Source organism: Populus trichocarpa, chromosome 8 (genome assembly GCF_000002775.5).
Source record: "Populus trichocarpa isolate Nisqually-1 chromosome 8, P.trichocarpa_v4.1, whole genome shotgun sequence".
Lineage (NCBI taxonomy): Eukaryota > Viridiplantae > Streptophyta > Magnoliopsida > Malpighiales > Salicaceae > Populus > Populus trichocarpa.
Genome location: NC_037292.2, coordinates 11,781,346 through 11,795,198, shown reverse-complemented (window position 1 = coordinate 11,795,198; position 13,853 = coordinate 11,781,346). Strand labels below are relative to the sequence as shown.

General features: G+C 35.2%; 1 protein-coding gene across 9 annotated transcripts; it reads right to left on the bottom strand.

Annotated features, from left to right (window-relative positions):
- Positions 1-1,464: 1,464 nt before the first annotated feature.
- Positions 1,465-13,544, bottom strand: LOC7473472 (sphingolipid C9-methyltransferase 2). Of its 9 annotated transcripts, none has more exons than XR_002983164.2 (27): positions 13,266-13,544; positions 12,634-12,826; positions 10,700-10,917; positions 10,049-10,154; positions 9,838-9,939; positions 9,535-9,594; positions 9,309-9,387; positions 8,899-9,049; positions 8,343-8,466; positions 8,050-8,230; positions 7,471-7,499; positions 6,978-7,126; positions 6,559-6,661; positions 6,277-6,372; positions 6,148-6,203; positions 5,927-6,050; positions 4,912-4,974; positions 4,733-4,792; positions 4,479-4,640; positions 4,082-4,155; positions 3,898-3,991; positions 3,574-3,710; positions 3,394-3,474; positions 2,363-2,468; positions 1,877-1,996; positions 1,748-1,772; positions 1,465-1,655 (listed from the first exon to the last, which is right to left on the bottom strand). XR_002983164.2 is itself a non-coding variant. In XM_024606357.2 (26 exons), the coding sequence occupies exons 2-25, from the start codon at positions 12,805-12,807 to the stop codon at positions 1,925-1,927; spliced, it is 2,601 nt and encodes an 866-aa protein (XP_024462125.2). In that variant the 5' UTR covers positions 12,808-12,826; positions 13,266-13,544; the 3' UTR covers positions 1,465-1,772; positions 1,877-1,924. The 9 variants fall into 9 exon arrangements, 5 of the variants coding, with proteins under 5 accessions (XP_024462125.2, XP_024462127.2, XP_024462126.2 ...); XR_002983165.2 differs by having other exon boundaries at positions 1,465-1,617; XR_008060004.1 differs by having other exon boundaries at positions 1,748-1,996.
- Between the last annotated feature and the right edge of the window lie 309 nt (positions 13,545-13,853).

The window sequence follows — 13,853 nt, the reverse complement described above, 5'->3', positions numbered from 1 at the left end:
GATGGCGTAATTACATTTTATGTCAACTTATCTTTTGTGGGATACAGGATAAATATGCAAATGGTGTTGCTTGTCTAATTTAATGCATTTTTCTACTACTGATAACGAGTCTTGTGATGTTTTAATCTCTCATTCAAGAGTTGCCACGACCCATGATTTTCTTCTCCAATGGTTGGATGTCCCTGTCTGTTTTATAATTAGGTGGAAAATTCCCTGTTTGATTCCAAAATTTGTATTATGGGGCTGGATACTCCCCTTTGAGTCTGCCTTTTCTGAGCTGTATTGCGTCTGTCTATCGGTTGGTTAGAAAAATGTTGGTCAGGCGTTTCTAATTGGGCATGGCGCATGATTTACACTATATTTGCTAATACGTAGCGGGTTGGATGCTGTGCCCCTTAAGTTTTACAGCTCAACTATTAGCAACATGTACATTTCGAGTTGAATGTGCTGAAGTGATAGCAAAACGGTGGGTTAGTGATTCTGTAAAGTGCGAGGACATTAAGAACATGGTCATTGCCCTCTTTTTTTTTTTTTTTTTTGCTACCCTTTGTGCTTGCGTTTCCAGCCTTGATGTCCAATATTTTATTGTGGATGGACAAAATCTTCATAGATACCTAGTGGTTTGTGTTCCTAGAAAGTAAATACCATGTTTTCCTGTCTTATGAGAAAGCAGTTTACTTTCCATTTCATACAGAATCCGAATTCTCCGTGCCGTGAATTTGAAACCACGTCTTCCTGCAATTTTACAACTCATGATTGTCTTGAATTTTTTATCACAATGATGCGAAACCAGTGCCCCAATCTCTTAGTTGTAATGTCTTAATTTTCCATTATATCCCTCGTGTTTTGAAACAAGCTTCTATGACTCTAGTCTGGATCATCACCATTGTTAATGACCCTTCTGTTACATTTTCGTGTGGCGGATCATTTGGCTGCCATTTTTGTTTGTTGAGATGCTCTTCCCAACAAGAAAAATTATCTCTAGTTGATGATCAGAAACACAAAAAAGAAAATCCTCCCACCATAGTTTGCGAAGAACTGAAAATTTATGCAATTGCTCTTTACCTCTTGTTCTCCAAGAAATGTTTTCTCCAGATTCTCATGGTGCGCTGGAAAAGACTTCCTAACTATTACATTTTTTTTTGCATGATGGTCCCTGGCCACTATGAGCTAGAGGATCCATTGATTGTAAATTGAATCTGATAATGGTATTTTGGTATGAACATGAAATTTTTTAGAACAGAAAAACAATGTTATATTTTGAACATTAAAGGGTTTTATCAAATTTTTATATTTATATTCAGAAAACGTTTGGAAACGCCGGCCAACTCGCGTTTTTAAAAAATTTAATTTGTTTTTGCTAAAAATTAATTTTTTTTTTATTTTTTGGATCGTTTTGATGCAATGATCTCAAAAATAATTTTTAAAAAATAAAAAAATATTATTTTGATGCATTTCGGAATGAAAAACAACCGCAACTACACTTCAAAATAAACCTCAATCTCAAAATAATAACAAAAATTCTTCAGTCACTAGGATTCATAATTAATAGATGAGAAATTGCGTGATGTTGCAGGCCAGCACCAATCAGCAATCATGCATTAATCATCATATATCCTGAACAGTAATTCTGCTAGTTGTCAAGACAAGCTAGCCTGTTGAAATGTATTTGGCAAGGATAGAACCCATCATCCTGAATGGCATTATTATTAAAAAATGAAGTAAATGGAGCAACTGTAGAACTTACTTTCAAGGGAGATCTTTGAATTTGGCTGCAAGATTCAATTAGCAGCAAATAATGTACTTTTAGCTCTCTGACAACAAATGATCGAAGTTAACTAAATAAAGAAAAACAGGAGAACGAAGAAATCAATACTTGGACTGGCTTCAGTGTGATGGTGCTATCTTCCTTCACAGAAAAGAATCAATACGCTGAAGGGAAACTTTTGTATGGATTGCTTAGTGCAACAACATTGCCAGGACGTGAAAATACAACCTACATTACAGAGGAAATCAAATTTTCTTCGCTTGTAAGCTGAAGGGACAGAATTTTAATAGAGCCATATGTAGTTTCGGATTAAACAAATCATGACATAAACACATCATCAGCACGTAGCTACTATCAACTATATATTCTGCGAGTAGTCACGTCATAAATATTACCGAGTTTTTACTGATCACACTCGAATTTTCTAATACAAGCTAAGCATATATTTTGATTTGTCTCCATGATTTTAGAACAAACATCCATTTTTCTGTATGTTGATAGGCATGTTCCAAAGAAGTTTAATGAGAAGTTGATTGATATTTACAAAAATCATATTATAGCTTTGAATAACAATATTGCAATCTTGAGATTTACCTGGTAATTTCCAAGTGTATGTGTCTTGAAACCAGCTGCACAATAGTCAAAATAATACTCCCATGTTCGGATGAACTTCTCATTGAATCCCAGGGCAAGAATTTTTCTACAGAGAAAATCAATGCACCAGCATAAATAGCCTGTTTAATTCTAAAAATTATAGTTATTCTACAACCAGCCACTGAGATTATCAGTGGGAAAAAAAGGAGATGAAAATAAACAGAACGAACGATATAGATTTCAGAAACTTCTGGTGAGAATTATTGCAAATGCAATAGTCTGATCAAACAGGTAGTGGCGAGCAAACGCTAATTTTGATTCTGCACAAACTTTAGATGCATCCTACTACATGAACGTGTCTGTAAGGGAATCTATTCATCATACTGAAAATCAATTAAACTACTAAATTACCAGAATGAATGGCATGTGACTTGTAGCAGATTCTCAATAATTATTGGTCTGAAGGATTCTCTAATAATGCAACTAAGAATTTTTTACATTACAATCACATAGAATATTTTTCATTTTCTGAAAATAGGAAAAGCAATTCATTATTTCTTAAAGCCAACTATCTTCTTTTCTTTGGCACACGGATCAGGATCATGTCAAGCATTATTCATGCTAACTCTGTTGTAATTAAAGATTACTGCCTAGCAGCCAATTCGAAAATGTAATATGATCAACACAGTGTAAGAAATATTCCTTAAAATGGTTCATATATCACGTCATGTTTTTAAATTAATACTATATATAATTATATATTTTATTTTGTATAAGATTCATCAGTGATAATTGAAGGCGTAAAAGTGGTAGGCTAGGCATATCCATGATGGATGGAGACGCAAAAATTAGGTTAAAAAGGGCTCCTAATCAAGCCATATAAATATTATGAAAAAACTTGTGTCTTCCATCAACATATAAAAAACCTAAAGTTTGGCATAAACTAGAAGGTTCTTTCTTCCTGGCAGAACATGGTGAAGCTGACACCAGAAGTTGCAAAATAATCTGAAAAATTCTGAAGTGACTTTTACCTCTGCTTCTCCAGGAAATTCTTTCTCCAATATTTAAGTGTTTGATAGTAATGAATTCCAATATTTTCCACATGCTCCACGCTGTGCAAACACAAACTTAAGTTCATTGTGCAGAAAAGTAATTTGAAGAAAGAACAATGGCATCAGCAGTAAAATTCAGCTAAAACTGACGGCTCTTACCACAGTCTCGATGAGGTGGCCATGGCTGATGTTATTCTTGTTAATGAAGGCAAGCATCCACCAGGAAAAATATATTCCTTAATAAAATCTGAGCTTTGCCTATACTCATCATATCTTTCTTCTGGTATTGATATGAACTACAAAAAAATGTTTGGAAACAGTCAGCTCCCTCAGTGTTAAGTAAAATGTAGAATAATGTGCATGGCCCAAACTGCTAAAGAACCTGACAATTAAGCACTAACTTCTACCATCGCTCCCATTACCTTACAATTCAAAGGGGAAGAAATAAGCAAAAAAATATAAAAATTCCAATATTTTCATTACCTGTAGGACAAGAAGCCCATTTTCTGCTAATACTGATTCGCAGCAGCCAAAAAACTCTTCCATGTATTCATGGCCGACGGCTTCTATCATTTCACTGGACAAGTGAAAGATGAGGGCCATTAAAGTGATAGTATTAGTTCAACATTCTAAGATCAGAAAGTAATATTTCGGTGAGAGAACTCACCAGGATATTATTCTGTCGTATTTGTGGGTCTTGGGCAATTGGCGATAGTCGCAGAGGTGAAATGCTATACGGTCCTGGTAACATGGTTCATGTTAAAAACAAGTTACTTGATTTCAGAAACAACCATGTTATGCTTCAGTACAAAGCAAAAGAAATCCACTCTAGAAAACCTTGTCTCCATGACTGGGTTTTTATTTGTTTTTAATGAGACATTGCCAACTTTTTCCTTGCTTACTTGCTATATAATACAATCTCTAATTATGTTTGAAAGCTTTAACATCCATATGCATGTGAAAACTGCAAAAGGCAAAAGGGCCACTGGCCAAAGAATAGAAAAAAGCAGGAAAATCAGGGCGATATCAGAATTGCAATTGTCCTTCAAATTTCCAGTTCATACCTGGAGGCCAGCTTCCTTCACTTTCATTTCTGCATATTTTAGCTGTTCTTCAGATAGAGTGATGCCAGTGTATTTACATCCAGTTCGTTGGACAGCTTCAATGGCCAAGGTTCCCCAGCCACAACCAATCTCAAGAATTTCATGATCTTTACTGATTCTAGCCTAGATTGTTCAGGTGTAAGAACATAAAAGTTGACATGAGTATCAAGCAAACTCGGTCAAATTGTAAAAAATTAGCTAAGTGATAGGCTCACCTTTTCGATTAGAAGGGATATTTTTCTCATTTGAGCGTCTTTCAAATCCTCGTCTTCTGTCTTTAAACAAAACACACAAAAATGAACATATCATCAGATAAACATATCATGCCAGGGATTAGATTATTTTTTTTCATGCATTATTTTAAATGAAATAAAAAATAGGCAGGGATTCCAACCTTAAATACTCCACAGGAGTACGTCATTGTTTCATCCAAGAACAGTGCGAAAAGCTCATTACTCTGAAGATGCAGCCAGAAAGGGATGTGAGCTTCTAGTATCACAAATAATTACACTTTTGACAACAAAAAAGTTCCAAGACCACAACAGAAGTAATTATCTGGACAAATAATGAAATCAACAACCTCTCACAATACTACGATACGGGAAAAAAACTAACGAGGTCACTAATTTAGAAGTTTGAAACTGTAACACCGTGAATATTATTAGAGAGTAAAAGCAGCACTATCTCTTTGTTCCTTCAACAAGGTTCAAAATGAATCTTAGAAACTAAGACTTTTGACAATGCTTCCATGTTACACATCCTGCTTAATACGAATGCTTTGGCAAGTCCATTGCATTGCATGTTCACATATATAAGATCACAAAGAATCTTAGAAGTTATTCATTAGCTTTTCTTTTTATTTGAATATTTTCATTAGCTTTTCTCCCTCTTCTTTTTAGATATCACCAAAATACACTGATGAATTGAGGAATTGGCTTAAAGGCATAGTGAGAATGACAATGAAAGAAATGTTAGGCCTACTGATGCGGAACAATGAGCAAAAAGAAGTCTTCCAACCAAAGAGTGACAGGCTAGACCATTCTATGTCGTCTCCATCCATATACTCGTGTAATCTGCAGTATGGGTCTGATGTCCCCACCACCTACACCCTAAAAGGCTATATTTTTAGCTAGATCTGACAATTTAATATGGTATAGAACTAAAACCATCTTAATGAAATGGTTTGGTGTTCAAATCTTGGCACCCTCATCTTCATTTCAAAAATTAAATAGTTTTTCCATAAGCTTGCTAGCAGCCGTGGTCTATTTTCTTTTCCTTCCATTACGCATACAAGTAAGGACATTATAAAAATAATTCAACATGGCATAGAAAGAGATGTTTAAACATAATGTAAGGCCACTGGGAAAACTGAATTTTTTTGAATCAGTGCCAGTTTAACAATCTCATACCAGGTCATAATGACGAGAGATATTTCTGCGAGCTTGAGTAAGAGTATTTTGCCTTGATATATGCTGAATGAAAAATTTTGCAGATGCAATACCGGCTGTGAATAATAATGGTGTCCACCAGCCCCTGAAACCAACAGGGTGAGAATACTTCATGAAACAAAGTAACAAGAATATCAATCTCTTGTAATATCATATTTTCAGAGCTACTAGTCATAGCATACCTTTTCTTGTTCAGTTTTGATGCAGATTTATTAGCATCTCTATTTACAATGAGAATCTGCAATACAAATTAGTAAAGAAAGTTCTTTGAAATTCAATCCACAAGAGATAGCTTAGATCAGTTATCTCACCATGAAAAGGTTTAGAAGGCCTTCATCTTTGTTAACAAAGGAAAAATCACCATTGATATATGCATCTGCGAGGCCTAAATCAGCCTGTGTCATTATCTGAGAAAAATTTCTTGAGCACATTAGTTGCAGTAACAATTTTGAATTAGGCTTTTAAATTATTCTAAATAAAAAAAAAACTTCTGTTTGTAGCATATCAATTCAGTTCAGTTTTTTCCTCTTGATTATTTTGAACTCAAGGTGGAATGTGACTTGCTTGGAAGTGAACTACAATGGCGTGCATACCTTCCAGTAAAACTGGGGATTGTGAACCTTCAAAACAGTTTTCAGTGAACATTTTTTTGAAGTTCCCTCAAAGGAGAAAACTGTGCCTCCTTCCTCCAGCAAACTGTCAAATCACCATATATTGATTGAAAAAGAGAGAGGATAATCTAGTATGGACTGTCAATATCAATAAGATTCAAGACGAAAAAAACAAGCTTATAGAAGAAATGAGAATAAAGTTAAAAGATTTGGACAAATGACAAAGATAGCAATGTTGCGACAGGAGATTATGCAATGAAAAGTGGTGTTAGATTGGTAGACAATAGAGGAGGTAAAACTGCAGAAAGCCCACATTATGCATGCCTGATTTCGTAACATCAAAATGCCAGAAAGAAAACACAATAAAAAGGGATAGCAATTATTTTTGCAAGTGAACTCACATTAAACAGCCAGTGGAGATATAATGTCCAAGAAATCTAGTAACAAAAAGGCGTGCCCCAGTTTCTAACATAGAAGGTGCCATATGTTTTGGATTGCTCAGAATGGCACAGCTGTTTCCAAGCAAACCGTGTGCAGCAACCATGCCTGACTGCAAAGTGTAATAGAAACACAGAATTTCATTTTCTTTTATCGGAACCAATACAAAGAAATGTTATATCTAACTTGTCAGTGGCAGAACACCAACTTCATGAGTTCATGAAAAGAAGATATGAATGAGCTTAGTGGGTTCATGAAAAGAAGAGAACAACTTATCAGTGCATGATTCCTTTGTGCCCTAGAACTAGAAACATTTTATAGCTTCCCAGCAAAAAGACACGTGGAAACTGACCAAAAATAGAACACAAAGGAATTTTCTTTTCACTACAAACATAGGGGTCAAAATAGAGGTTGTCTCTACTAATATTAAGCAGCTTAAGAGGCACCTATCCCTACCTTTAGTCCATCTTCATGGAAGCCATAACCTGAAAATACAACACGGAATGCTCTGTTGATCAGCAAGTATCAAAATAGTCCAGGCACCTAAAATCTGAAAAGTGGCAATATCTCTGAAGGCTGAGCAATAACAATAATAATAAAAAAAAGAACTATCATGGAAACTTAAAGAGGAACTTGTCCCCTGCTTGTGTTGAAAAACATGAAAAAATAAAGTGCAGTACATATGCTCATCTTCCCACATCAAATAAGAAACTGGCATGAGAAGTTTGTAAAAAAATTAATGTTAGCAGAACCTCTCGTAGTTGATTAAAGAATTTTCGAAATTATCTAAGGTTGTCAATAATTGTCATAGTCTTCAACAGTCTATATTATACCCAAACAGTGTTTAATTTCTCTCTCTCTCTCTTTTTTTTTTTTTATCTGGATTGCCCTAAATGAAATCATGGTGGGCATTATGAATGCAGCTTGCAAGGAAAAAAAAAAAAAAAAAACTACAGAGCATCCAAAAATGTATCAGAATAAGCAAACATTGTATCTATTCTAGTGTCCTTTCTTCTTTACAAACGAAAGACTTACCCTGGTATGCTCCACAAAACCAAATTCTCCTCTTGCCTTGAATATGATCAAGCTCAAGCGAAGCTTTTGTTGCAGCTACAGATGGAACAGGATGGCCAGTTGACCACTTGACCAAGGTATGATCTGGTGCATGATCTGGATTGAGTGTCACAAGAAAAGGTAGGCCTGTTTCATCAATATTCTGCATAAAAATACAATATTTAAACAATAGAATTAGATAGAGGGATATTGGGCTTATTACTTATTCTTTTGAAAGTTGACAGATAAATTCTGAGACTCAATTACAAACAAACCTGAAGCACATTCAGCCAATATGTCAGGCAGACTTTATTGTCAGTACTTCCTAAGAAATTCCATGCACTCCATGCTGCTGAGTTTTGGGGCATAAACTTTTTATCACGGTGAAGGAAAATATCGCTGCCAATAGAAATAGTAGAATGATTGCAAATCTTGAGCGAATGAACTAAACGAGTTTACAGTTACATCAACTTTTCAACAGTTTGTTTTTGTTAAACTTCTCAAAAGAAGGACTACCAAAGGACTGCCGATAGAAATAGTCCTGACATTATAATTCTTGCACAGGTTCATTGGAAAGGATGCTGCAAATTTTTAAGCTTCAAAAATTTATGGCAATTTGATAAATGAAGGGAAAAAAAATTCTCTTTTATTTGGTTCAAACCTTCAACTGTCAGAAAGTGGTATCTCAAACTTGATAAGTAATTGTCCTGTAAAGTGTGGTGCAAATGTACTTAATTGCCCAAAGTTGAAGCTGATGATGTTTAGTCCTACAAAGATGTTCAGCTACGGCAGAAAAATAAATGAAAAGTGGAAGAAAATAAAAATAATTACCTATACATATATTGGAAAGCACCAAGTATTCTCGTCTCATCAAATGTCGCTTGCTTTCCTAATAATGCCAGAGCATCTGGGGCATGGACAGCCATTATGCACCCACTGTACATTTCTAGCAAGCCATCTCTACAGAGAACTGCGCAACCTGCTAAAATACTTCTCATGTTACCATTAGAATTACCCGAGCTAAGTATTATTCATCAATCATCAAGAAATTTTCTGTAGATTATTTTCCTTTTTTCTTATTAACTTTATTCAAGTTTTTCTTTGCTTTTGCAGAAGTTGTAGATTTCAATGAACTTCTGATTTTAAAACACGTCACATCTTCAAACATAATCATCGTCAACTCTTATGTTATACAGCATTTACTGCCTCAAATTTCCTAGTATATTAATGTTACAGCTTACCTTCGTCTGTAGTTGAAACAGCCTGTATCTCACAACCGGTTCTTATCTGGCAACCCCAACTTTCCAGCTTTTCTCTGACCTGATTGTTTTACCACGTTGAACTAAATTAAACACAAGAAGAGTGCCGTTTCAGCTCAAAACTAAAGACATTAATTAAAACAACGACTATTCAGATAATGTTAAGAAAGAAATATGATGTAGTCCTGTGAAAGCAACAAGTGAGCACCTTGTCGACATAAGAATGTGATCGCCGTGTGACAGTGAGCCACTGAGGCCGACCAAAGACCTGCAGAGTACCAAGGCATAATCAATGAAAAATCTAATATATCTGTTTGCCTAGAACTCCAATAGCAGACAAAAGCAGATGGTTTGCTTATGTAATGCCAAAGGACCTTTGTTCAATGTTGCATATAGAAATGGCTAAATGGCAAAGATGAGCGATTCTCTTTAACAATGTGTGCACATATCAGCATCATGTATTGGTTGAGTATATGCATTCTACTTATTTCAGAAAACAAACAACACTTACCTCAAGTAAATGATGATTACGGCAAAATGAAAGTACAGAGAAAGCTGAAAAGCTCATGACTCCTTCTGAAGGGCAGGACCATATAGAACCACATACGGGAATCTAAAATATGCAACGTTATTGGTGTCATGAAGTAAGTAAGGCGACCAAAAGTAGAACCTAATTAGAAGGTTGAAAAAATAGGACAGGATATATGTTCTAGAGATCTCACAAGATAAGCCTTCTGAAATAATTCAGAGTAACCTCGTGACTTGACAAATTTCCCTAAGGTCTCATTCCTATCAACATCTGGATTGTTCTCAAGCATCTCAAGATAACTGCAGCAGAAAAGAAAAGAAAATTAGTTGCCATTCCCATTCGGAAGACATTAAAATTACAGCGAGTTGTTAATTAGCGCCTTAAAAGGCTAGTTCATGAACAAAATCAAATTCTCAAGTCAGAGCTCATGAAACCACAAACTGCCTGCGTCCTATATGCCCATACAACAAATAACACTAGAAGATTAAAAGATAAGTCCTAGAAGGTATTTGCCATGATTCCTGCCAAATGCATGTTCAGCTAAGCCTTGAATGATGAACTCAAGGCCATGGGGCATGTTTTTGCACCATAGAATCAAATTGATTGCTTCTTTTGCTAATGTCAGGTTTGCATTAGAAAGAAAAACTTGAAGGTACAATAACATGTGAGGCAAAATTAATTAAATGGAATGGCTACTGCACATCCTAAATCCTTATTAACAAAACACCGCGTAAGTTTGATGTCAGCAGCTAATGTTCAGCTCCAAAATACAAGAAACACATGCGGTATAAGTTTAATGTCCTAATGCACATCGTACAAATTATCTGAAAAGAGAATGGCTCACCTGAGCACATCATCCTTAAACTTGATAATTTCTCGAAGCATTTTCCAAAAGTACGGATTTAACATATTCTTCTTCTGTGCAAACAAACCTGACAGCCCATTTCTGCTACCCCATTCACAACCCTGGCCTTCGTCTAAGCTCACTGAGAATGACATATCCGATAACTCCATATCTATTCCAAGGCTCTCGAAGAACTCCATCATATTTGGATATGTTACCTGTTTATGATGCCGATACTCTCCAAGTCAATTAACCCTACTCATTGAGTGTAACAAAAACTACTACATTGCTTACATAAAAAATAAACGTTCTACAATTGTCATAAGCTATCAGGCCAAATCAATAATCTTTGGTTACATAGGACCACATAGTAACTTTAAGAAACAATATCAAGTATGATGCATGTGAGTAAACTAGTTTTTGCTCACACTTGAACCACTAAACCACTAAAATTGGTAAAAGCTATCAGCCATTGCTATAGACGGTGGGCACGCTTTCTTACAATATCTGCAGGCAATTTGGAAACCAGAGCAGTAGATCACTAGCAATTCAAGATAAACCAGAGACCAGTGTAGTTAATTTTCTCCATAAATAGATAAAAATGAGCTTGTAACAGTCATCTTCATACCAATCATGTCTTTCAACTTATTAATTTTATTTTAGCTTTATGTTTTATTTTCACTTTACTTGCAGCTTTATTCGCTTATTTTTCTTTACTCCATGTTATCAACCTCATAACGTTGTTAGATTTCTCTATCTAAAGTCCATACTAGTTTTCTTAGTTTTAAGATCAAAAGTCTTACTCATCTCTCTGTTTTATCCTTAAAATCCATCAGCTTAACAGGCAGTAGTTGACTCCTCATAAATTTACATAAAAATTGAATTGGCATGTTAGGCGGGACAGTTGCCATGCTATTATGATTCGATCCATGTACACTTGAGTTTTGTCTTCAATTATCAAACCATCCAGAATTTCTTGTCCACCTTGGCACTTTTACCCATTCCCCTCGAAACCTTGGGAGACATGGTGCAAGCCTTAAGCTTAGCCAAGCACATTAACTTTTTGAAGGTTCAAACAATCAACTTTTATGCAGACAACAACAATGGCAAGGGAAAGTTCAAGGTATGTCCTGTATCTAGACTATTCATCAAATGCCATGAATTTGATATTTCAATGCAATATGGTTAATGTCCATCACTCCCTTCAAAACATGCAAGAGTAAAATCAGACACCGGCAACTTGTGCCAGTTGACCGAACAGGATTCGTATTTGGTGAACAAAATTAATTATGGAAACCCATTTAAATTTTCGGATGAATTTTAATTAACAGTTTCGAAAGTTTATCTTGAATAAGTTCTTTTCTACTTATTTTTTTCAGTATCTTCTTATGAAGCAATGACCAATCATCTCCCAAAAAAATGTCATGGACACTTAAACTTGTCTATTTATTTTTATTTTTTTTTGACGTCGTGAACTAGGTATTTACGTAAAAAAATTAAGCCATAAGCAAATAATTCATATATGCTAGTGAATTCTTTCCATCAAGAACAAAATAACTAATCGAAATATTTACGAGGCTACCTTATTGGAATATTAATCAATCCATACCTAACATGATTGATAAAAATAATAGAAATAAATAAATTATAAGTAGAAGTCACAGAAAAGAACCTCTCCAATTGAAAATATGTATCTATTTGTCTGTATCTAATTTTCGTTTTTTATTCCCCCTCCCCCCTCAAAAAAAAAAAATATATATATATATATATACACAAGTACCAATAATGATTGGATTCATGTATTTCCATTTTTAACGTGATAATCACGAGAACATTCATCAATCCATACCTTAGCAACAAGGGGAAGAGAGATCAGAGAGAGAGAGAGAGAGTTTTAAAGAAGAAAGAAAAATAGATTAGAAGATGTGACTGACCCGATTGAAGACCATGAAGCCGAGGTCTAAATCAACACCATCGAAGCTGACAGTCTTGGCATGGCCGCCTAAGTAATCCTCTTTCTCGTATAGCACAACCTCAACTCCAGCTTTCGCAAGAACATAAGCTGAAACGAGTCCACTAATCCCAGCACCAACCACTGCTACTCTCATTTTTGACGTTACTCTATTCCTGCATTGGTTACATTTTCACAAATCTTTGAAGTCTCGAAAGAAAAGGATATCGAAGAGATTTCAAGAAGCTTGATAATATCTGTACAACTCGTGAATAAATAAACATACACAGATTTTATCAAATAACAAACTGTGATTATTTATTGAACAACCACGATACAGAGAGTATTTGCCCAAAATATTCCCATGTATACAAAATCAGAAGTAAACATTCACCTGTGATGGCAAATTTTGCTGGATTACATTATCTCTCTTGATATAGCAATGAGTATATATCTCCTCCAAGCTTGGATTAGAACTAAAGCCACCGTTGGTTCCCATAGTTCGTCTTTTTTTCATGGCCAGTAATATTGCTCTAGTCTTATAGTCGCACACACAAAGCATACACTAGAGAAGGAGAGAGCAGTAATGAGAGAAGAGTGATCGTGCTTAATTACCTCTGCAAAATGTTATCAGGATGTGTGAGTATGGTCTGAACTCTGAACCAACAATTGGCCTTCCCGTGAAAGCTAGTATAGCTTCACGTTCCACCTACCGCAACTCTCAAAAGCTTCTCTGCCTTCAAGCCAGAGACGTCTAAGCAGATAAGTCTGGCTAAAGTAGGGTCACTCTCTCTCTCTCTCACTCCCCTTCGATGAATGTGGCAGAAGAGTTAACTGGATAAGCGACTATTGCGTTTCGATACAGTTACTGAAAAGTCTTCAGCTGTAAATACATAATTTCAAATCCTTAAAACCTTATTTGAAAAGATAGCGTAGTTTTCAGTTTCCCATCGTTTTAGGCTTGGCTCACGTACGTGGTAACAAACTCCTTGCTGATTAAAATGTTCCTTTTTTAAAAAATATATTAAAATTATTTTTTATATTAACATATTAAAAAGAATTTATTCACATGGAGAGGACACGTCTTTTTTCACTGAAAGTTGTTCCTTGAAGCACGAGAGACCTTAACACGGAAAGGAAAAGGACAATTACAATGAATCCTGTCAATATACATCATAAATTACTATAAAATTTGTCTCGTAA

Excerpts from the sequence above, each read along its gene's own strand:
- LOC7473472 (XM_024606357.2), bottom strand. The coding sequence starts at position 12,807 with ATGAGAGTAGCAGTGGTTGGTGCTGGGATTAGTGGACTCGTTTCAGCT. Across the intron at positions 7,127-7,470 it reads TCCATGAAGATGGACTAAAG|TCAGGCATGGTTGCTGCACA; the intron begins GTAGGGATAGGT and ends TACACTTTGCAG. Across the intron at positions 4,793-4,911 it reads ACTCCTGTGGAGTATTTAAG|ACAGAAGACGAGGATTTGAA; the intron begins GTTGGAATCCCT and ends TTTTGTTTAAAG.